This window comes from Erpetoichthys calabaricus, chromosome 1 (assembly GCF_900747795.2).
Source record: "Erpetoichthys calabaricus chromosome 1, fErpCal1.3, whole genome shotgun sequence".
Classification (NCBI taxonomy): Eukaryota; Metazoa; Chordata; class Cladistia; order Polypteriformes; family Polypteridae; genus Erpetoichthys; species Erpetoichthys calabaricus.
The window spans coordinates 326,708,142-326,732,854 of record NC_041394.2 but is presented as its reverse complement, the minus strand read 5'-3'; the positions used below and the strand labels follow the sequence as shown (position 1 = coordinate 326,732,854).

General features: G+C 38.1%; 2 protein-coding genes across 2 annotated transcripts in view; one reads left to right on the top strand and one right to left on the bottom strand.

Annotated features, from left to right (window-relative positions):
* LOC114664587 (gastrula zinc finger protein XlCGF57.1-like) overlaps positions 1-24,713 on the top strand; it is a 536,731-nt gene that overhangs the window by 403,359 nt on the left and 108,659 nt on the right. The window lies entirely within an intron of this gene.
* On the bottom strand, positions 1,706-13,542 carry LOC114664539 (zinc finger protein OZF-like). The gene is made up of 3 exons (XM_028818701.2): positions 13,239-13,542; positions 5,867-6,300; positions 1,706-3,670 (listed from the first exon to the last, which is right to left on the bottom strand). Exons 2-3 carry the CDS (start codon positions 6,213-6,215, stop codon positions 2,412-2,414), a joined length of 1,608 nt encoding a protein of 535 aa, XP_028674534.1. The 5' UTR covers positions 6,216-6,300; positions 13,239-13,542; the 3' UTR covers positions 1,706-2,411.

Genomic DNA, 24,713 nt, shown 5'->3' with positions numbered 1-24,713 from the left:
CTCAAGTCTAATGCAGCGGTCGGTTTTTTTTTTTTTTTTTTGTTCAGATTGACTGCCAAAATGGAAGATTAAGACTTTTAAAACTAAAGGAAAATAAGGAGGACTTTAACAGGAAAGTGACAGAGATTTTCATGGAGAAGGATAGGTGCACAGACTTCATTTACAAATAAAGGTAAGAGCAAAAACAGTTTTCAATTTAATAAAAAATGGGATCAGACGAAGAAAAAAATCCAATATTTGAAAGCTAAACTTTGACCTTAAATAAAATATTCTTTTGTTTTTCTTGTTATCCTTTTGTTGAACAATATGTATTAAAATTGATTAAAGCATCAGAATTAAAAGCTTTTAAAAACAACTAAATATTTCAATTTCAAATATGTACACCTCTCTATACTTTCATTTGTATTGAATGAGTACGAATTGTGGAATTGCAAATTTAGAACACATGGAGGGTGCAGAGCAAATGCGATCTCTCTGCTCACTGTCGCAGCTATATTGTAACGTTCTTTCTTAGCCAAATATGCACCTTACCTATCTGTGTGTGTGTGTAAAGAATGCTGATGAGATATGAAACATAACCAGTAGTCAATGTGCATGCTGCCAATTGAATAGTGAATAAGCCACTCTTTTGGGATTATTTAATTGTAAATCTGACTCTGAAGGAGTCCATGCCTCACCAGCCATGAACCTCAATGCACATCACTGGTATGCACATTTATAAGATGATTGTTATCTGTAGTGGATGTGACTTGAAATGTGCAAACACCAGTTTTTATAAATCTATTATTATTATTATAGTAGACTCTCAGTTAACCGTCACCCATGGGAATTGGTAGATGCCGGATAAGAGTAGTTTCTAGATGCTTGACATTTATTATTAAAATAGGCCTAATAGTGTAGCCCATAATAATTAAAAGCAAATTAACTCTTTGATGGCTGAATGTTTTGTTTTCGACAGCAGGCAGGAATGCACAGCAGAGCAGCTATCTGTCGCAGAAGATGGTCTTCACACAATTGCCGGCCGCCGAAAGTAAAGGTGGATCTGGCAAGAGAATGTGCAAAGCAAAATACTCTGTAGACAACGTTTAGTGTATTATTGCTGAATTGGACTTACACGCAACAATTTTGATGCACGTGATCAGGAGATTGAAAATGAAAAGTGAGGTATCAGTATCTACTAGATGGACATTTTATAGGTGTACGTACAGTCAGTATGGATTCCATTTATGAATCTTTAATACTGTACCAAATCAAACTCATTAAGTTGCAATTCATTTATTATTGTTAAACAGTGGCTAGTTAGAATTTTTCATCTTTTTGATAAATATTTTCAGTTAACAAGATTTTGATATATTGAAAGCTTAATGTTCTAGCTTTGTTTCTACATCCATTCATACATTTTTGAAACCTACTTATCCTGAGCAAGGACACAAGGACGCTAGAGCCTATCGCAGCAAGCATCCTGTGCAAGGCAGGGGCAGTCACTGGATACAGTATGAGTACTTTGCAGGGCACTCACACAAACACACTTGCCAATTTAGCAGTACCAATCCACCTAACCTGCCTGTCTTTGGACTACAGGGGGGGATGTGGAGCACCCCGATTAGACTAACATGAACGTGGCGAGAACATGCAAACTCCACATAGGAAGCTCAAGAAATGTGAATCCCAGTTCACTTGTTATGAGGCTGCAGTGCTACCACATTTTTAAATACAAGTCTGAATTCCATTTCTTGGTTTGAGAAAGACTTTAACATTAATATTTTTTGTTTACATTTTAAGTGCATCACATTGGCGGTAAATGGATTGGTAGGGAAAATCCTCCCTGACTGTCATCACAAACATGTACTAATTACATTATAGTGCAGTGCAGCAGCTGCTTTGTACAAACTTTGGTGAACAAGTGGAGTTTGATAGCCTTGATTTTGATGTTCTTGCTTTGACTTGTAGCTCTTTTGTCTCAATTTGACTTCCATCTTAGTGTTTCTTCACTCAGGTAAAATAATACACTTTTGTCCAACTATGATTATTATTAAACCTTTTGGCTTGATGAAGCAGCTAACAACCCTTGCGAAAGGCTTATTTCTGCTTTTGATTTTATTTTCAGTCTTTGGGAAAGACTTTTTTGTTTTTGATTTTATTCCAGTGTGCATCTTCTGGTTAACTGCTTTGAAAATCAATGTTAAGATTGATCTTTAAAAAAAAAAATAAAGATTACGCAGGGCAGTCATTTTTGAGAATAGACAGGACAGGCAGTAGGCATCCAAACTACAGAGCTGTAGAACTACTTTGTGTTTTCGTAATTGGCAAAACAATTGCAATACAGCCTACCATGTAAAGGCATATATCCAGACTTCACATAGGTGGGAAACTCACTGAAGTTTAATGCTATAGAAGCTTAACACAGGCTTTCACCTCTTCCTCTCTACAGCCTCCTTCTGGGTTCCCTCTTTAATGTGAACTCTTGCATGTCGCTGCAGATTGCGCCTATCAGTGAAACATTTTTCACAGTCAGAGCAGCAATACGGCTTCTCTCCAGCATGAAACCTTTTGTGGCTCTGAAGGTGGCTTAAGCGTGAGAATCGTTTTCCACAGTCTGAACAGGAATGCGGCTTCTCCCCCGTGTGAATTCTTATATGAGTTTGAAGATTGCTTTTGTCAGAAAATTGTTTGCCACAGTCAGTACAAAAATATGGCTTCTCCCCTGTATGAAATCGTGTGTGCATCTGAAGACGACTTATGCGTGAGAATCGTTTCCCACATTCAGGACAGCAATACGGCCTCTCTCCGGTGTGAATCCTCATGTGGGTTTGAAGACTGCTATTAGTGCTGAAATGTTTGCCACACTCAGAGCAGCAGAATGGTTTCTCTCCAGTGTGATTTCTTACGTGATACTGAAAACTACTCCTGTCAGAGTATCGCTCATCACATTCTGGACAGCTATACGGTTTCTCCCCTGTGTGAATTCTTGCGTGGGTCTGAAGATGGCCACTGTTGGAGAACTGTCTGCCACAATCAGAACAGCAATATGGTTTCTCTCCAGTGTGAATTCTTTTGTGCCTCAGAAGACTGCTACTGTCGGAGAACTGCCTTCCACATTCTGAACAGCAGTATGGCTTCTCTCCGGTGTGAATTCTTGTGTGCACGTGAAGACTGCTATTGCAGGAGAATCGTTTGCCACAAAGAGAACAACAAAAGGGCTTCTCTCCAGTGTGAATTCTTGTGTGAACCTGAAGACTGCTTTTGCTGGAGAACCGTTTGCCACAATCAGAACAAGAATGTGGCTTCTCCCCAGTATGAATTCTTGCATGTCTGTGAAGATTGCCTTTCTGTGAAAATTGTTTGCCACATTCAGAACAGCCATAGGAGGTTTGCTTTGTATGACTCCACTGAAGATCCTTATAATAAGATTTACATTTTAAACTTTGGCTGTGACCTAAGCACACATTCATAGTCACTGCATTTGTATCTTGTGCATGTTTATAAGAACTAGTGGCATCAATCTTTGTTACTTTCACGACAGGTTGGGACTGCAAAGAGGTAGGTGCCAAAGACTCTGATGCAGCTGTTAAGTTCCTCATGTCTTCCTCATGCTGCTTCTGTTGTGGCATACTCTGAAGACAGGTTGAGGCAAATGACAATGGCCTTAAGGTGTCACTTTCTTCTAAATCTGCAGGAAGATAAATTTTATCTAAACGTGAGACTTTTAAATATAAATGTGAAAAATCACACTCCTTTTATGTGAAACAGCTTCTTCCTGTTAAAATAAACTCGGTTTGCAACAGTTCTCATTACACTGGTGACAGGTTCATGGTTTGCTACTAAAACCAGCTAGTTGACTGCTATGTAAAGTGATATGGATCCCACAAAGCACTGACAAAAAACACAGCATTACCAAAAAAAGACAAAATGCATATTTGTTTGCATTTGTAACTGTTTATATCATTAATTGAACTGTATATGCATTTTTAATAAAATATGTATAGTGCATATGCAGAATTCTGTGACGGCCAGTGCAGTTATCTATGCCGTTGTGTGCTGGGCTAGTAACATCACTTCAAGAGAAGCCCATCAAATCAACAATCTAATTAAAAGGGCAGGCTCAGTTATGGACACTCAGGCCCCTCTGGAGGGGGGGAATGAAGACAAAACTGAGTGCCATTATGAACAATTCTGCAGATCCTCTCTAGGACACACTCACATTGAGGACTTCCAGACCATGAATTATTCAGCAAAAATGTGTCAAGAGACACAATGGGGGCTCATTTATACCAACAGAAATATGTCTGCATAATGAAGACCTCACTGGGACTACTCCATTTATCTTTAGCCAAGTCAAAGGTTTTCTTAGCTTTTTCTTTTTTTTTTTTTTGGATTCTTTTTATGTATTTGAGGGGGTATTGTTGTTTGTTTATTTGTTTTAATAGTTATTAAGCTTCTTTAAAAAGATAAATTTCTTCTTGGGGATAAACAAAGCAGTGGCATTTTTGGAACACAATGTCTGTATTACTGCATTACTTGTATCTTGATTTGAAATGTGTTTGTGCTTCATGCAGTCAACAGAACATTCCTAAATTTGTGACATGTAGATTAGCACATGCAACTAACAATGTCGCTGTACTCTATACATGTGACACTAAGGGCCATACAGAAATATAAATAATAATAATAATAATACTTTGCATTTATATAGGGCTTTTCTCACTACTCAAAGCGCTTAGCAATTGCAGGTTAAGGGTCTTGCTCAAGAGCCCAACAGAGCAGAGTCCCTATTGGCATTTACGGGATTCGAACCGGAAACCTTCCGATTGCCAGTGCAGATCCCTAGCCTCAGAGCCACCACTCCGCCTGACAACATAAATGACAACATAAACAAATAAAAACTAGCCATATACATACATACATAAATAAATAAATAAAATCATAAACTGCATTAAAAAACACATAAGTAAATATAACACTCAATCTAAATTATTTTAGAAATACTTACTTTTAACTTTAATTTGAAATAATACAATGACTTTTTAGAACATAATGTATATAAACAACCAAAATAAATACATAAAAAATAATCCCATAGATTTATAAATTCTAAGTGAATCTCTATGCTTTCAAGATGAAAATCTCTCTCTCATGTCATTCTGTAAAACTGCTTTTCCTGGTTAGGGTCACTCTGGCAGCAGGTCAACCCCGACATCTCTGTACCCAGCTACACATTCCAGCTCTTCCTGGAGAATTCTCAGGCATTCCCAAGCCTGCTGAAAGATATGATCGCTCCATTTTTGGGATCCTTGGGTGAGCACTAAGAACAATGGACGTCCCTATTGCAGGGAGCATCTCCATGACCCAGAAATGCTTTCAGCATGTGACGCCATGACATCAGAAGTGCTCCCAGGTTGGACATAAAAGGAGCCATCACAAAGGGAGAAAGAGGTGCTTTATTGGATATTGGAATGATGCTAGACTGACTTGTTATTATGATAAGGTGCTGTTACCCAAAAAAATAACTATTTTTAATTTACCTTGGATTGGTGTGTGACTGAGTTGTGGCTGGTGTTTTGGGCTCTGAGCACTCTCAAGAGGCCACAAGATATTTAGGAAGTCGCTCACCATTTATTATTTCAAATTACTTAATGACTGCATTTGTACTTTATTCCACCCTGGGCAGCACTGCTACTTCATTTATTTTAAAAAATATATATATTATTAATAGTAATAATAATAAATTAACATTCTCCACTTTCAACCTCAAATATTAAACATTATATTTCCAAGATAAGCAAAAAAAAAAAAAAAAATCAGAACTATCCTTGCACATAAATATAATTGAATCCAAGATTTAAATCTATACTTCATTTTCACTTACTTGGTCCAGAATGGCTTATAGATGATGGCTGATCTTGTAATACCCTCTTTGTGATTTCCTCAGTTATCTTCACATCAGATTTTAACAATTCACACTTCACGTTGGCAGACTCTGCACCTTGAAGCCCAAACTGAAAGGCAGACCCTGAATCAAGGTCCTCTTTTTTGACGCCATCTGTAATTTCATATTTCTGGGTGTCAGGGTCCACAGGCTTCTGCTCAGCTTCTTTTTTAATGCTTATTGAACCCCAGTCACAGTCCTCTTCCTTAACAATGCTACTCTCCTGTTTAAGGTGGACAGGCTCCCAGTCACAGTCCTCTTCTTTAATGCGTTTTGTGTCTGTCTCCATGGTGTATACGTGTCAGCCAGACATGTCTCCTCTGTCACATACATCTAAGTATTCTTGTAACATATATGGCAGCTGCTTCTTTTCTCTGTGGGAAGAAAAGGTTTGAATTCCATCAGGGCTGAAATAAGATAACCTGAGCCAATCTTAGTTTCATGTTACTGTACCTCCCCTGTTAACGTTTAGGTCAAGAGTAATCGCTCCCTTAAATCACACTGCAATGTTTCATCACAATTACAATAGATAAAACAATCTTAAAAAGTGTGTTTCAAAAAATATCAGGTATAAAAAAACAGGAAAATAATGGTTCTGTGCCAACACTTTTCACTCCTTTTCAATTCTAATCCTAACCTAGATTTTATTACATTTCTATTTTGTTTTTCCTATTTTTTCAAGAGTACAGTGTGACTTCATTGAACAGCAAATTCAGTGTGTAGTAGAATAGGCTTAAACTGAAGGAAAACGCAGGTTTCAAGTTAGTTGTGGTTGCTGCATTTTGTCGCTTAAAGCACAGAAAACATTTGTAATGAAGAATTATTTCTTTTATTGAGGAAAGGCAGGTATACAAGATTTCAGAAAGATAAGGGATGACTATATGATATTCAAAAACAGCAAGAATAAATAAATAACTCCATACATACATACATACATAAATAAACAGCATTTTAGTACATTTAATCCTAAATATTAACTGTCATCTTTCTTCCAATCACAGTGCAACTCCAAAAAAGTCACTTAATACTTAGCACTTGAAATAAGCACACTTAATAAAAACGCTGAAGTATTACACCTTTGCCAGGTCTACGTGTAAATGACACTGAATGGAAGATTGCCTAATGAGTACCTTTACATTTTCACTGCTTCATATGTATGTTACTGTCTTCTACACACTGCGATCACGATCCAAGAATTGTATTCCACGTTTCCAAACAGCATCAAACGCGATACACTTGAACAGACGAGAGAATCTAGAATTAACATAAAAAATGACTCAGCGTCTAATATAAAGTTATCGTTTCTTGGCCAAAGTTTAACAACAATAATCTAAATCTGGCGCCACCTGCGTGTGCAGTTCTCAAGTCACACGCTTGTCAAACGCGAGGCCACGACCCGCTTGGCGGTGTTTGTCACGTGACTGCACTGCAAAGCCCTGCGAACGCCATTGCTCCGCCTCCTCTCTGCACAGCTCAGATCACTTCGACTTCAAATCAGCGCTCCGTACATGAGGCACCGTAGACTGCAGCGAAAAACTCAATAATATGGTGCTTTTCTGAGAGATCGCGTGCAATGATATAGCAATGAATACAGAGGGGTGTGGGGGGCGGCACCGGCGAGTCTTGCCTGGGAACTTTAAAGTACAAATGTCAGATTTTTATGTTTGGACACTATGTTTTTTCACATAATTTTTCACCAAATAAATTGACTATTTGGAAATATGTATTAATTTTGTATAAAATACGTCTTTTTTTAGATGCTCGGATTAATAACAATGTTAATTTGTGTTTTGAATTGATTTGACATTAATGGCAGCATTTTGGATTACAAAAATGTATTTTCAAATATCGTTTCTCTGTATTTTTTCCTGAATTTATTTTAGTTTTAAATGCTATTTTAGTTAACTTGTATTTATGGAAGCATTATTGTCCCATGCCTTTCTTAGCTATAAACATTCTGGAATAAAATGTAATAAGGAATTAATCAATTCTCATAGCTTTTTATTAAATCAGGTTAATCAAAGAGTGTAAAGTTTATAGGGAGGTACATAAAATGAATTGACAGAAAGCTTGGTTAATTGTTAGTAAGTAAATGTTCTGTTACCAAAAAGTTTGTGAAGTATAAACTTCTTCATAAAATTTACCCAGTTAATACTCTTATAAGTAAAATGTTTCCAGAAGCAGGATAATAAATAATATATACTGTGGGTAATATAGACTGTCCTATCATCTGTATACCTTTATTAGACATATTAGAGCAGTCACTTAAGCAAGGAGAAGTACCTAAGACTGGAAAGTAACACATATGACTCCAGTCTTCAAGAAGGGAGTAAAATGGATTCTGGTAATTACACACCAGTAAGTCTTACTTCTGCACAGTGAACAATTATGGAAATTATAACCATAAATAAATTAGAAAAGTACCTATATAAACATCCATCCATCCATTTTCCAACCCGCTGAATCCGAACACAGGGTCACGGGGGTCTGCTGGAGCCAATCCCAGCCAACACAGGGCACAAGGCAGGAACGAATCCTGGGCAGGGTGCCAACCCACCGCAGGACACACACAAACACACACACACACACCAAGCACACACTAGGGCCAATTTAGAATCGCCAATCCACCTAACCTGCATGTCTTTGGACTGTGGGAGGAAACCGGAGCGCCCGGAGGAAACCCACGCAGACACGGGGAGAACATGCAAACTCCACGCAGGGAGGACCCGGGAAGCGAACCCAGGTCCCCAGGTTTCTCAACTGCGAGGCAGCAGCGCTACCCACTGCGCCACCGTGCCGCCCTATATAAACATAACATATTAAATAACAGTCGGTGTGTGATTATACAAGGAAGATTCTGCCAAACAGGCTAATGCAATAGCTGATAAAAGCAAAGCATACAACACAATCTGCTTACGACTTTCAAAAATCCACTGCTACAATCCCACATCAAAGATTAATTCTGAAACTAGATGCTGTAGGTATCAGAGGAAATCTACAAAACTGGATCTCAAATTGATTAGTCAGCATGCAACAAGAGAATGATCCACATGGAATGAGGTCATCAATGGAGTCCCTCAGGGGTCTGTCCCTGGACCCTTAGTTTGTCTGATTTCTACTAATGATACTGTAAACATGTGAAATTTAGCACATGACACTAAAAGTGGAGGTAGGACAGACACTGAGGAGGCAGCAGAAACTATTCAGAAAAGCTTTTGCAAGCTTCAGAACTGGGGGAACAATTGGAAGATGCAGTTTAATGCAGAAAAGTGCAAAATGCTACACGTGGGCAAAAAGTTATGTCAGCTATAAATACAAAAAGGGAAACACTGTGCAACAGGAGGCAATCTCGGAAACAGATTTAAGGGTTTATGCTGACAAAACATTTTTATTGAAAACGCAGAAGCTATTCAAAAGACAAATAAAATGTTAGTTTATATGATAAAATTGTCAAATACAGTATAAATTTAGGGATGTTTTAGTCAATTGACATATAGCAACGGGCGGCATGGTGGCGCAGTGGTATTGCTGCTGCCTCGCAGTAAGGAGACCCTGGTTCGCTTCCCGGGTCCTCTCTGTGTGGAGTTTGCATCTTCTCCCTGTGTCTGCGTGGGTTTCCTCCGGGTGCTCCAGTTTCCTCCCACAGTCCAAAGACATGCAGGTTAGGTGGTTTGGTGATTCTAAATTGGCCCTAGTGTGTGCTTGGTGTGTGTGTGTGTGTGTGTGTGTGTGTGTCCTGCGGTGGGTTGGTGTCGTGCCCTGCCCAGGATTCGTTCCCACCTTGCACCCTGTTTTGGCTGGGATTGGCTCCAGCAGACCCCCGTGACCCTGTATTCGGATTCAGCGGGTTGGAAAATGGATGGATGGACATATGGCAACACTTGAAGCTGTGCAGAGAAAAGCAACCAAGTGCAAACCAGGACTAAAGGGCATGTCCTCCTGTGACAGGCTCAGAGAATTAAACCTGTTTAGTCTCAAGCAAAGGAGACTAGATCCATCAACATTCTTTCAGGTTAAGGGTGAATCACACAATCAAGAACATCAGTGGAAATTAAGGGGAAGTGCATTTAAAACAGAAGTAGCAGAGCCATAATAACAGCATCATAGGCTCCCAGGCAAAGTAGTACACTGGGCCCCGGTTTTGACAGCAAAACAGAACATTACACTAGGGGGCTCCGCCCCCTGCTCGCTTCGCTCGCCAACCCCTGGTGTTGGGAATGACAAAGAACGTGATGTATGAATGAGATATAGAATAGTGTGAAGGTGTAGATGATGCAAATAGAAAGCAAACAATAAAGTGTGTGGCACAGTGTAAAGGTTTATTGGAAAATGTCTTTGTACACGCCGTTTAAGTGTAAAAGGTAATTCCAGGTCAGAACTTGTAATGTCAATGAAGATGGTTATTGTTGTGATCAGAGTCAAGTTTGTCAGAGCTTAGAAAGAGTTGTGTCTCTCCAGGAAGTAATGGAATGACTTGGGTATTTATGTTTTCCACATTAATATTTTTTGTACATAATATAGTGCGTTGTGTTAAAAGGGGCATTTGGTCTAATGAGATTGCTGTTCCAAATCTGTCTGTAACTAAGTCGTCGCAGATAAAGGCTTGAGGAATTGTAATAATATCTGGGAGAAGTCTATCTGTATTGGTGAGTGTACCATCTCCCAGTTGTAATAAGCAATTGTTATGATCTGGATGTGGACATCGTATCTTTTTTACTAACTGTATCTTTTGAAAGCAATTCCAATTGTCTGCGTATTTTAAGGTGCACTGAACAATAGCTGAGCGCATGGCATGTGGAAGAATAGCTAAGCACTGTCTAAAATCTCCTCCTAATAAAAGTACCTTTCCTCCAAAGCGAATATTATTATTCATAAACGTTTGTAGAAGTTTATGAATGGTGTTGAGTAAGTGACTGGATGCCATTGTACATTCATCAATAATTAACAGTTTTGCAAGACGGATGTCACGTGCAGTGCCACCGTTAATGTTCATAGTGGATACCGATTTATAGGATCTAATGCAGTTCATAAAGATTTCACTTTCAGGTACATCGTTAGTTAGAAGCTTCTGTAGATATTCAGAATATGAATGTAAAGGAGGCAGTCTAATTTGACCCTTTTGACAACAACGTGTAAATGTATAACTTGTATTGCCAGTTGTTTCTTCAGGGAAGTGAACTGAATGACAATGATTGCAATGACATTCATTAATCCGAATGAATTTTCCTGGTGTATGTTTTGCTTGTGCCGTTTGAGAGGCGCGTTGTTGCATGTGTAGTATTTGGGACGTGTTGTTTTGGAGCTGTAATCGATTTGCCTGTGCTGTGTGAGAAGCCCGTTGTAGCCTTCGCTGCCATTAACGTATGTCTGAGACGGGAGGTGTTTCTTTTTGAATCCGTGCCTGTTGCGATGCTGCACGTTGATTGATAGATTGCGTCATGTGGATCTAGGATGTAGATTTGTGCATATTTGCGCTGTTGATTTGTTTCAGGGTGCACTGTTCCAATGCGATGCAGTATTTGTGCACATATGCGAAAGCAGTATGGGCCATTGCCTTTTGGTGGCCTGATATTTACTCCGGTAGATGCAAAAGCAAATGAACTATTGTAGGATCTAATGCAGTTCATAAAGTTTTTACTTTTAGGTACATCGTTAGTTAGAAGCTTTAGTTGAGCGTTGCTTTTTTTGATCCGAGACATTTTTTCTTCTAGAAATATGGATAAGTAATAAGGAGTATTGCACTCACTGTTAATAGTTCGCCTTTTCTTCGGTTGAACAGTTAATAGTGCCTTATTGTAATGAGATCCACCTATGTTGCATAGTGTGAATTGTGTTTGGTCCCGTTATCCGAGCGGTATCGTTTTGTACCTGTGATCGTGAATTCATGACTTGTTTGTTCTTGAGCGTGAGAAATATGGATAAGTACTAAGGAGGATCGCACTCACTGTTAATATGGAGCCTTTTTTGCGGTTGAACGGTTAATAGTGCCTCATTGTAATGAGATCTACCTGTGCTGCATATTGTGAACGTGTTGAGATGACGTATGTTTAATACGGACGGTTCATTTAGAAATGGGGCTTTGTGTGTCATTTGTTATTTATGTTACTGTGGTCGTGGGTCTGAATCGTCGTTTTTGTGTACGTTTCGTGTGCTATGTCCGTAGTCTGTCCCGTTTCGTGTCCAATGGGCTTTGTGTGGTGCTCGCGGCTTCTTTTTTTTTGTGTGCTTGTGGCTTGTTGAATCCTCCTCTTTGTGTGCGTCCCGTTTCGTGTGCAATGGGATTAAATCCTCCTCTTTGTGTGTGTCCCGTCCGTTGCTTGTGTGTGTGTGTGTGGGGGGGTTTGCTCGTGCGGCGCTGTGTGCGTCGCCTGCGTTTGACTCCTTTTTTCTGTGCTCACTCCTTTTTTCTGTGGTCTTGTCCGCCTCTCGCGGCGCCTCATTTCTTGGTGCGCCTGCGCAGTACGTCTTTTTGCGGCTACGGCCCATGGCCGGATGTCCCTGCGTCCATCCGGTTTAGCATTCTCGGTTAGTAATATGGATAGGAATGAGAAATACTGTGGCCTCTATGCTTCCTGAAGTAGGGAAGGCATTTCATTATTCAAAGAGTTGTGGGAAACTCAAACAAACTGCCAAGATATTGAGTTGAAACAGAAATCTCAACAACCTTTAAGAAGGTTGGATTGTCCAAAAAAAAGTTTATTTTTTCAAATGAAAAGGATATTTCATTTTAAAAGAACAAATATATATTATACCATTTAATTTCTGAATTCTTTTTAATATTATTTGGGAAATATTTCATTCATAAGTGTAAATGGATCACATCTAGATCCTTGTTTAACCTTTTCCTTACTGAATATTTCATATGTGTTAAGTCTGTTTAGTTAATTAAGACGCAGAAAAGTTAAAAAAAAAAAAAAAAGTTGGTTAAAGTCTTCCAGTCTGTTACTCAATGATTTTCACCCTTCTGAGAACATTGTTAGCATCTTGTTTGTTTTCTTTATTCTACTGCAATATTTGAACGTTTCTGTTGTATTGTCATTTTAAACTGTTTTGTGTGATATTGTATGTAAAGCGTTATGGTTCAAACAGCTTTAATGTACAAACGGCACAGGACGATGTAAAGTGAGCCGTGAGCGACGAGCGTGAAAAGCATGCCGTGCGGACGTGTCGGCCAACCAAGTCCACAGGACAGACGAGAGAGAGCAGGTGCCAATCTGCCGCTTGGCTTGTGATAAGATCTAATAGGAAAAGCCAACATAAATTTTCATTTTCCCATTTTCAAATGTGAAAATCACAAACTTCATTCACTTACCTCAATGATCTCTCATGTTTAAAAATTGCTTTTCCACACTGTATCAGAGTAATCAGGTGCTATTGGATTTGCCACTTTCGAAAATTGTCAGGTTTCTGCCTTGCGGTCGATGGTGCAGGATGCCTCCAGGCACCATACGACTAACGTTGGATTAATCCACGAAGGGAAACAAACCACGCAATCGTTCCTTATTTCGAGAAGACAGACTTATTCCAACTGTTTAAAGTTTTTAAAAAAAATCATGAAAAATATAGCATTCAGTAGCCGAGGAATCTAACACCTCAGGCAGGATTTGTGGCTTGAGAGTCCACGTAATTCCCGTTCGATAAGGAACAACAGCTCGGAGAAAGGTTCCGCCTTTTTTCTCTCTCTCTCTCTTTCTTTTTTTTTTTTTTTTTTGGCCGTTCAAGTTACTATGTCAATTACTAAATGGTAAAATAATAATAATATTTATAATAATAATAATAATAATAATATACATTAAAACCACCAAGGATTAATAACGTGTCATATTTAAATTTTACGTACGTCCCCCACGTTGTCTTTGTCAAAAAGAGAAAAAATAATGTATAAAATAGAAATAAAATATTTTATAAATGAGCATCTCATTAAGTTAAAATCGTTAATTGTTTAAAGTACTCATTCTAAGTCAATAAACCTCAAAGAATGATGTTCCACGGAGAAGTTAATAGTAATTTAATGCACTAAAAGAAAAATGCTACAATTCTAGACCTTGTAGGATCAGCCATGAACTTCTCCTGTCCTTGAAATTGTGATTGAAATGGAAAGTCACTTACTAGATAGAGCTTTTAGAATGAAAATAATGATTAGCAATAAAATTCTTTGCAATTTCTGATCTACATCTTATGACAATAGTTGGTTACATTGTCTAATAATAAAGAGTATAATACTTAGAACATTTGCATATTTTATATTAAAACAGGCTATATTACTAAGTTCAATAATTAACTGAATTTGAGCTCTTTATTACCCTCATAATAGCCAATATGCTTTACAGAGAGTGTTCCAGTGAACTAAGACCCACCACAGACACACAATGCAACAAAGTCACTGGAAGACCATCGTGCACTGTGAGGGTAACGTTAGAGAGGACAGCACAACCCTTCTGGTCACATGACCACCAGACTACTTATAACAAAGGGAGACCCAAAGGTTCTGGGCAGGTACACTTCCAGCAAGACAAGGGGTAGGAACTCCACTGTATAGTGGGGGTTATTGAATGGATAAGGGTACCTAATCTTTTAAATCTGGGGATTGGGCTATTTGGTCTAAGCTCTTTTGGGCCAAGGACTCTGGACAAAAATTGTTAGCCATTTGAAAGCTTTATAGAGCATCTGTTATTTCAGTCTGTATCTTTTAATTCCATTTTACTATTCCTGATGCACTCCACCTCCTCCTTGACTGTTCTTTTTCTACTAAAATACAGAAAGAATCTCTTTAGGTTGTCATTCACTTTATCTGCTATATTCCTCTCCAACTGCCTTTTAGCCTCCCTAATATCCTATTTAATGGTTGCCCTCCTGTTCTCATATTCCCTATGATTCACATTGGAGTTATTAATCTTATATGCTTTATACAGCTATTTTTCCTTTGCGGCTTCTTTGTCAACTCTTTATTAACCCAATGAAGAGTTTTTTTTAATTAATTTCCTGTTAATTCCAAATTTAGGTATGTATCTGCCCTGCATTATGTGTAAAACATTTTTAAACCTGTTCCACTGCTCCCCGACTGTCTCCACTCTTAAAAGCTTATCCCAGTCTATCCTCCATACACTTTGTCACATTTCTCAATATTTGCCCTACCCAAGTTAAACTTAACAGTTTAGTCCTTGCATCTGCACTCCTCCAAAACACTGAATATTGTATTATATTATGGTCACTTGATCTTAGTGGTTCAATCAGCTCTACACCATCAATTCTATCCTGATTATTGTAAAACACTAAATCTAGACCCTGTGTTGGTGCTTTAACATACTCTGTTAAAAAACAGTCACTGATTACGTTTATAAACTTCTGTTCTTGCACCCCATTATTTGCAATGTTAGTAAGATAATATACAGGTAGTTAAAGTCCTCCATGACTATAATATCCCCCTGTAAATTTGCCTTTTAAATGTTACTAAAAAGATGTCCATTGAAATTACTGTCTACATTGCGGGGTCTATAGCTCACTCCTAAAATAAGGCCTCTTTCATTAATACTTAATGTGTAATCCTCGAGTCATCACTTTAACTACTATTTTGCGATGATAATCACATATGATGTATCTTTAATAATGTAAAAAAGACATGCAACTAAATTTTGAATAAAGTTTGCAGTCAGACTTTTCAAATTGTGAATTAAGCCTATGGAACAATTCAATGATATTTACTTAGTGGAAGCATTTCAAAGAACAAAAGAAGTGACATTTTCACCAAAAGAAAAGAGAGAGAGAGAGAGTATGGCTGTTATTTTGAAGACCAAATATAAAATATTGCTGCTACATATCTTATAGACGTCTTTGGAGTTCTGCCTGAAGTGTACGCAACATGCAAGAAGGTACCTGAAAGAGGTCCCCAACACCATGGAATCACAGAGACAGAATAGGTGGTATAGGCAGTCAGTCAGTCATTATCCAACCCTCTATATCCTAACACAGGGTCACGGGGGTCCACTAGAGCCAATCCCAGCCAACACAGAGTGCAAGGCAGGAACCAATCCCAGGCATGGCGCCAGCCCACCACAGGACACACATACCCACATACCAAGCACACACTAGTGACAATTTACGATCGCCAATGCACCTAACCTGCATGTCTTTGGACTGTGGGAGGAAACCCACGGGGAGAACATGCAAATTCCATGCAGGGAAGACCCGGGAAGCGAACCCAGGTCTCCTTACTGCCACCATTCCACCTGTTGCTATATGTCTCTTGACTAAAACATCCCTCAATTTATACTGTATTTGACAATTTTTATGACGTAAACTAACATTTTATTTGTCTTTTGTCTTGGCGAATTCCTACTGGCAGGCTATTCCAGATTTTAGGTGCATAACAGCAGAAGGCCGCCTCACCACTTCTTTTAAGTTTTGCTCTTGGAATTCTAAGGAGACACTCAGTTGAGGATCTGAGGTTGCGATTTGGAATATAAGGTGTCAGACATTACGATATATAAGCCGGGGCGAGATTATTTAAAGCTTTATAAACCATAAGCAGAATTTTAAAGTCAATTCTGAATGACACAGGTAACCAGTGTAGTGACATCAAAACTGGAGAAATGTGTTCGGATTTTCTTTTCCTGGTAAGGATTCTAGCAGCTGCATTCTGCACTAATTGCAAACGATTGATGTCTTTTTTGGGTAGTCCTGAGAGGAGTGCGTTACAGTAATCTAGCCGACTGAAAACAAACGCATGAACTAATTTCTCTGCATCTTTCGATGATATAAGAGGTCTAACTTTTGCTATGTTTCTTAGGTGAAAAAATGCTGTCCTAGTGATCTGATTAATATGCGATTTAAAATTCAGATTACAATCAACGGTTACCCCTAAGCCCATTGCGGCGCTTCCTATGTGATTTTGGGCTATACAAAAATAAACTGTATTGTATTGTATTGTAATGTGGCAAACAATTCTCATATAAAGGCCATCTTCAGAGACACACAGAAATTCACACTCAAAAAGAATCCTACTGCTGCTTTAAATGTGGCAGACGATTCTGCAGTCATAGCAGTTTTTATTAAAATGAACAAACACATACTGGAGAGGAAACATATTACTGTTGCTATAGTGCCATAATGTGGAAAAAAAGTTCTCCTGTAAAAGCAGTCTTCAGGCCCACACAAGAATTAACATTGGAGAGAAACCATATTGCTGTTCTGAGAGTGGAAAATGATTCTCTGTTAGGAGCAGTCTTCAGATTCACACAAGAAACCACACAGGAGAGAAGCTGTATTGTTCTGAGTGTGGGAAAGGATTCACATGGAAGAGCCATCTTAAAAGACATGCAAAAATTCACAGACAAGAGAAGCCTTATAGCTGTTTGGAGTGTGGCAAACAATTTTCCACCAGGAGCAATCTTCATACCCCCACAAGAATTCACAGTGGAGAAAAGTCATACTGCTGCTGTGAATGTGGCAAACAATTTTCTCAAATAAGCCATCTTCAGAGACATGCAAGAATTCACACTGGAGCGAAGCCATTTTGCTGTTCGGAATGTGGAAAACAATTTTCGGACATGGGCAGCCTTCAGATATATAAAAACAGCAACACTGGTGAGAAATAATATGGCTGTTCTGAATGTGATAAATGATTCTCTGACATGAGCAGTCTTTGGAAGCACAAAAAAAAACACACTGGAAAGAAGCACAGAAGAAGAAATGACAGGCAGGAGAAAGAATGCTCTGTGCTTGACCTTACCAATCCTCTCGCCTTTTTAAGTATGGATGTTTACTTTCACATTGTAGTCTTCATTGTACATGATCTGTTCTATATTTGGACTATTGTCAGAATACTTTCATAGCATAAAAGCAACTTGCAATGGCTGCATGCCTGCAGGAAGAAAGGTAAGGCATAAATCTTCAGGTGAAAATGTGATCTTCAGTGTGGTTTCAGTCCAGCATGGCATGAACTTGCACAAAAAGACAATGCCACAAAAGCCATATAAACCTACCACAGCCAAAAAAAAAACAAAGGCAACTAAATTTAGACACTGCACCAAACAATGAAAAGATCATGCTTTTTTTAATAAAAACATTCTGTATTTTCAAGTTTAGGGATATGCCAGAATGGCCTATACAAAAGTAATAATCTAAAAGAGAAATCACAATATAAGTACAGTAACTAATTCAAATTCCATCACCTAATTGAAGAAAAAAAAAAAAAAAACAGCCAACATCAGCATCTTGACATCACTGCAGAACAGTTGTGTGTAGTATGTTGATTAGTACAAGTTAGTAAGAATTTCATGGTACTCCTGGTGTTAAGGACTCTGTAAACCTAAGATCAAGAGTAACGACACCTGATCCAAAAGTGCTGAAACTGGAATGTTTAAATGCCCTCAGGAGAGGCGTGCAGGTAGGCTGTTTATTTTACCTGAATAATTAACAAAAAATACCAAAGGTTGACAGATTAATATTCTCAAACTCCTTTTCTCTTTTTTTAATGGAAAAATTTTAAATACATTTTAAATTTAAAACAGTGCATTTTTATATTTAACCAAGCATTGTTTTATTTTATTTAAACAGTACAAGTCACCCCACTATCAACAGTAGTTTCTTTTATTTAAACAAACATCCATCCATCCATCCATCCATCCATTTTCCAACCCGCTGAATCCGAACACAGGGTCACAGGGGGTCTGCTGGAGCCAATCCCAGCCAACACAGGGTACAAGGCAGGAACCAGTCCCGGGCAGGGTGCCAACCCACCGCAGGACACACACAAACACACCCACACACCAAGCACACACTAGGGCCAATTTGGAATAGCCAATTCACCTAACCTCAACTTGTTTATTCAGTGAAGCAGTGTAAACTGATACTAACACCCCTGTGTAAATTGTAGTCCATAAATAACAAGTAAGGTAAGTAAATAACAAGTAAGTAAAAAACTATAAAGTTATAGATTTAAAAATTAATCACAAATGTTGTGCTACACGCATGGAAGGTGAGGGCAACTGTGAAGAAGAAGAAGGCATCAAATGATCAAAAGCACCAGGGTGATTGTGTCTCATGCGTGTCTGCAAACTCTTCATCCTTGAGAATTTAACATCTGCTTTCATTTCAAAGCAATGCCAACAAACTGTCTTTTTAATGTTCTTTGACTTTACTTTATGTTTTAATTTAAATCCAAACTGTGCAAATTATTTGGCTTCAAAACCATTCCCATCTTCTGTAGTGCACCTTTTTTATTATTCTTATCTTAGGTCACTTATGGGCCTCATTTTCAATAATATAAAGAGGCAGTTTGAGTCACTTTTTCATACTTAATGTTACAATAAATCCCACACTGCTAATTCAGTTTGTTTTTTGTGTAGCACTCTTCACTGTGTGCAGGCTCAAAGCACTGCAAAACATCCATCCAGTTTCCAACCCGCTATATTCCTAACTACAGGGTCACGGGGGTCTGCTGGAGCCAATCCCAGCCAACACAGGGCACAAGGCAGGAACCAATCCCGGGCAGGGTGCCAACCCACCGCAGGACACACACAAACACACCCACACACCAAGCACACACTAGGGCCAATTTAGAATCGCCAATCCACCTAACCTGCATGTCTTTGGACTGTGGGAGGAAACCGGAGCGCCCGGAGGAAACCCACGCAGACACGGGGAGAACATGCAAACTCCACGCAGGGAGGACCCGGGAAGCGAACCCAACTGCAAAACATTCACAAGTTAAGTGAAACTTCACAAATTACTAATTACACTACCTAATGCATACATAAAGGACACAGATTTGTTTAAGCACACAGCAAACAGAACAGTTCCAAACTAATTAGCACAGATTGATTGTCACAGTATCTGTCCACTAACGTTATTGTTGAACTCTGGGCAGTTGACAGTGGAGGAGTGGAAAACAAAAATTACAGTCTGCAGCATCACTGGGAAAATAAACCTCTGGGGGTCCACAGTCAGTTATAACAGACAAAGTCAGTAACAGTCCGGGAGACCTCAGTCAACTAGTCTCCCACCCCCTCTGGATATTCTACAATAGAGGCTGTGCTTGACTGTTTAATATGATGATAGAATCTTTACATCCATTGATTCCAATTTTCCCAGTATCTCTGGTGTCTTTCCATGAGCAGGAAAATGGCTTGGCAGTAAAGAAGTGGCACTAAGCTTCACATCAGAATGTGGAGAATAGAAGCAGAACAGAGGGCCAGTAACAGTTTATAATTATTAAATTATTTTTTTGTACAAATGACTAGCAAATAGAAATGCGGTATGTACAGCTAATGAGTAGCTCTAGTCAGGGTATACTGGACTAAAGTAGTGAATCTTCAGTCTGGACTTAAAAGCTTAGACTGAAGGGGTATCCTCTTTAATAAAATCCCTGTGTGTGTCCAGGTGTCCGTGTGTGTGTGTCTTCTGGTGAAGTGCACATGCGCGGGGAACAGTGCGATGCGCAATATTACTGTCAGAGAAAATTACAGGTGTTTTATGGAAATACAAACCACTATTACTGCGAGAGGAAATTAAAGGTACACAATGCAGTGACACATATTACAACCACATACAAGCAAGGTATTACTGTCAGAGGAGATTAAAGGCATATTACCGATGCGCACACCTGTATTACCTCCAGAGAAAATTAAAGGTATATTATAGACATACAAGCCAGCGAACGTACAAGACAGTATTACTGTCACAGAAAATTAAAGACACACAATACACAGCGGCAGCCCATGAAGAACGGTCAGTTCAGCAAGTAAACATCAACAAAAGAAAGGCTGAAAGACAAAGAAAAATACGACCAACAAAAAGAATGAGGTCAAAGTCCCTTGCCATTTAATATAAACTGTACCCACTAATGTTTATGCACTACTGTTCTAGCACCTGTTATTGTAACGGGCTTAATGACTAGTCTCTTATATTAGGAGGCAGATCACTCCACAACTTTGGGGTGTTGTAACTAAAAACTCAACCTCACATTGTTATTTTATTACTAGTTGGAATTATAAGTAGGCATTCAGAGATCTTAATACACATTCTGGTTTGCAAATAGTGATACCTTCAGAGCCTTGGCCATTTAAGGCTTTATATGTTGTGAAATCATCCCTAGGTTTAACTAAATGCCAGTGTAATTAAGTACTTGAGAACTGGAGTTATGTGTCCATACTTTATAGTTCCAGCAGCTTTTTAAAATAACTGAAAACTGCATAAAGAATGTTTTAAACAGCTTGTAAACAATGCATTGCAGTTGTCAATATACTGTAAGCAAAATCATGAATTAATTTCTCAGTATCCAGCATATTTAGAAATTATTTGAACTTTATAGTGGTTTAAACTGAAACAGAAACAGGTTTTAGATAGTTTTGAATTGTTTGTTTTAAAAGGCATATTGTTGTCAAAAACTAACTTGCATGCTGATTCAATAAATCTAATGGTGATTGAAAGAAACTGAGGTAAAAAATAATAAAATGTGGTCTCCGTCACTGCATCCAATAAATACCTTTTTCTGTTTTTTTTCAGTGTTCATGGACAAGTAGTTGTCTTCCATCTATTCCTTTAACCCACTGACATAACTAATAAAGGAAAGCATCAGAGAAACATCATTTGGTCTCAAAGAAAAATATAGCTGGGGGTCATCTGCATACAAGTGAAACAGAATGTAATTTTTCTCAAGAAGTCCCAATGAAAGCACAGAAAGTGAGATCTGTAAAGGTACAAAGTCCTAAGCCCTGAGGGTCACCATATTTAACTTCTAAGTATAATGATGGAGTACTGTGAGCAAAAATATACAGTATATGTACTGGAATTGATTTAATAAATAAGAACTAAGCCAAGCAAAGACATTGTTTGTGAGCCCAATGTAATCTTCCAGCCCATGTATTAAAATAACATGGTCAATGGTATCAAACACTTCACTTAAATCTAACAACATAATAACAGTGGAATTTCCTTCATCAGAGGATAGTAGAATGCTGTTTAAAATAGTACCACAACCACAGTAAAGAGCCATTAAATGCCTTTAAAGAACCATCATTTTTTACTTTCTCGTATACAAAGTATAGAGAAAGTATTGTAATTATCCAAAGATTCGGTGTTGAGATTTTGATGAATCTTGACGTTTTAGACCTCCCTGACTTTCTCGTATATGAAGTATAGGGAAAGAATTGGAATCCTCCAAAAATTCCATTTCAAGATTTTGATGAATCTTTGACATTTTAGACCTTCTTGTGTCCGAAAATACAATTTTTGAAATTGTGTATGTGTGTGTATGTAAACACGATAACTGGAGTACAATTTCATTTAGGTCAACCAAATTTTGCATACAATTATTATGTACAAAACGTAGATTTCTATCAACTTTTGGGCTATTTCTGTTAACCAGAAGTGGTACTTTACCTTTTATTCATGCAGCTACAGAGTGTGAGTTATTCAACTTTACTTTTATAATAATCGTTCAATATATCAATAATTTGATTTGATTTGTTGTTCATGGTTCTTTAATATATATAATGTAAAAATATAATCATTGTCTTGCGGTTTGCTCCTCAAATATCTGTCCCCATATCTCAGTATACGAGAAAGTCTATGGGAGACCACTCCTGATTTTACGAGTTTATGTTCATACATTTTTAGAATGTAACCAGGTAAGATGCCACACAGTGAGGTGGACTCTGTGGAAAGTAGTCAGCTTCAGTCATTTTATGGCATCCAAAACAATTACCAGCCAGCCAGAAATATTAGTTTTGAAATAGCAATAACCATAGTGCCATAATGTTTAGGAGAGCTTGGGTTTTTATATAAAACATTAAGCTACCATAAGGAAATTTGTGGCTATATGCAGTGATTTAACATAGTCATACACTGCTCAGGGTTAGAGGGAATCACATTCACAATATAGAACAAAGCCCATCTGTCTAAAGAATAAATTAGTTGTTACAATCCTTATTTTCTAAAACCATATTTGTTGCACAGCTTATTTTCTTTAAAATAAAAAGTGGCATAACAATAATGCTACTATTTCAAAATTAAAATGTAAAAAATAAACATTACCAACATCAGTCCAATAAGAAGGAGCCACAAACATGTCTTGTGGTGATGCTTGCACCAGCATTATGCTTCATTCTGGGGAGACGAGTCCAGCTGCAGACCTCAGCAGCTTTGCGAGTCAGTAGCTCCACTGGACAGCCAATTGGATTGCAGGTATTTTGTCCCCTGGTTTAGTTGACTTGAGTCAGATAACCCTAATCTTAACCATAGGGTAACCAGGTGTTACCACTAATATATAATATAAAGCAACAACCTCATCAATGGAGTGGACCCTTGGAGGTCCGCAGCTAGACTCTATTGAATATGGGAACCAAACTGAGCTCTTTTGTGCTGATGGGCTACAAGAAGCGTAACACCACCAAGAAGCATTCTGTGAGCGAATCAGTTCATAAGGATGCAACTGAATTATTGCTTTATTAACAGAATATCAGATATTGCAATCTGTAAGGTGTTTGTTTTGTTTAACTTCAGGGTCTTTTTGTACAGATTGATATGTTTCAGTTTTATATTAAGCTATACTCATTAGTGTTTGAATGGGTATGTTGTTTTAATTTAATGTTTGCAAGTCATTATTACTAGTCCAAAAAACTCAATGTACTGTATTTGCACATACCTGTGATAAAGAAACTGCTAAAGAAAACTTAGCAACTGCTAAGCAATACATATGTCTGTCACAGAGTACTGCTAAACAAATGTGGAAGCTCATTTTCCTCACTGAATTAAAGTTTGCTTTCAACACAAAACTTCAGAAAGCCTAAAATGAAAATATAGTGAAGAATGTACTGTACTCAGAGCATTTTTTTTTTATTTTACAAAATAATATAGTTTGAAACTAAAAATGTAATGATCTTTACAGATGCCTTGTCATATTTATTCCTTTAGGCTCAAGAAAATCATAAAAATATGATGAACTTATTTTTGGAAATAAAATCTGTACTAACTGGTTTGTGTATTTTTTAATTGATTCCTATTCATAAAGGTAGCACAGTGGTAGCACTGCTTCCTCACAGTAAGAAGACCAGGGTTTGTGTCCTGGGACCCCCTGCGTGGAGTTTGCACATTCTCCCTGTGTTTGTGTTGGTTTCCTCCCACAGTCCAAAGACTTGCAGGTTAGGTGGATTGGAGATGCTAAATTAATCCTGATGTGTATGTGTGTTTGCCCTATGATGGACTGCACCCTGTCCAGGGTCTGTTCCTGCCTTCTGCCCTATGCTGACTGGAATAGGTCTCAGCAATCGCTGCAACCCTGTTCAGGACAAAGAGTGTTATAAAATGACTGACTGATGACAGTTCATAAAGGAATTTGAGGTACTATATATTATTTTTTAAATCAAATGGGTTAATACAATTAGTTGTATTACATTACATTCCATTGTACATGGAATATACATTTTTATATTCTTTTTTTATTGAAATAATTCTTAATTTTTTTTGAGAAGCATGTTTTAAAAGTCTTTGTCTTAATAAAGGCAATAAAACGTGCAGATTTATTGTCATTTCTGAAGTGAGAAGTCAAGCAAAACGGACCCTAATATTGGCTAACTAAAAAGATTACAGTATGCAAGCTTTCAAGGCAACTCTGGCCTCTTAGTTACTTCGAAAGCTTGCATATTGTAATCTTTTTAGTTAGCCAATGAAATGAGTCGTTTTGGTTAACTTCTCACTACATCCATAATGGCTAACACGGTGCAACATCCCTGTAATTTCGTTCAGATATAGCTAAAGAAGCGTGGGAACCTCCGTCCAGCAGATGGCG

Excerpts from the sequence above, each read along its gene's own strand:
- LOC114664539 (XM_028818701.2), bottom strand. The coding sequence starts at position 6,215 with ATGGAGACAGACACAAAACGCATTAAAGAAGAGGACTGTGACTGGGAG. Across the intron at positions 3,671-5,866 it reads TATAAGCCATTCTGGACCAA|ATTTAGAAGAAAGTGACACC; the intron begins GTAAGTGAAAAT and ends ATCTTCCTGCAG.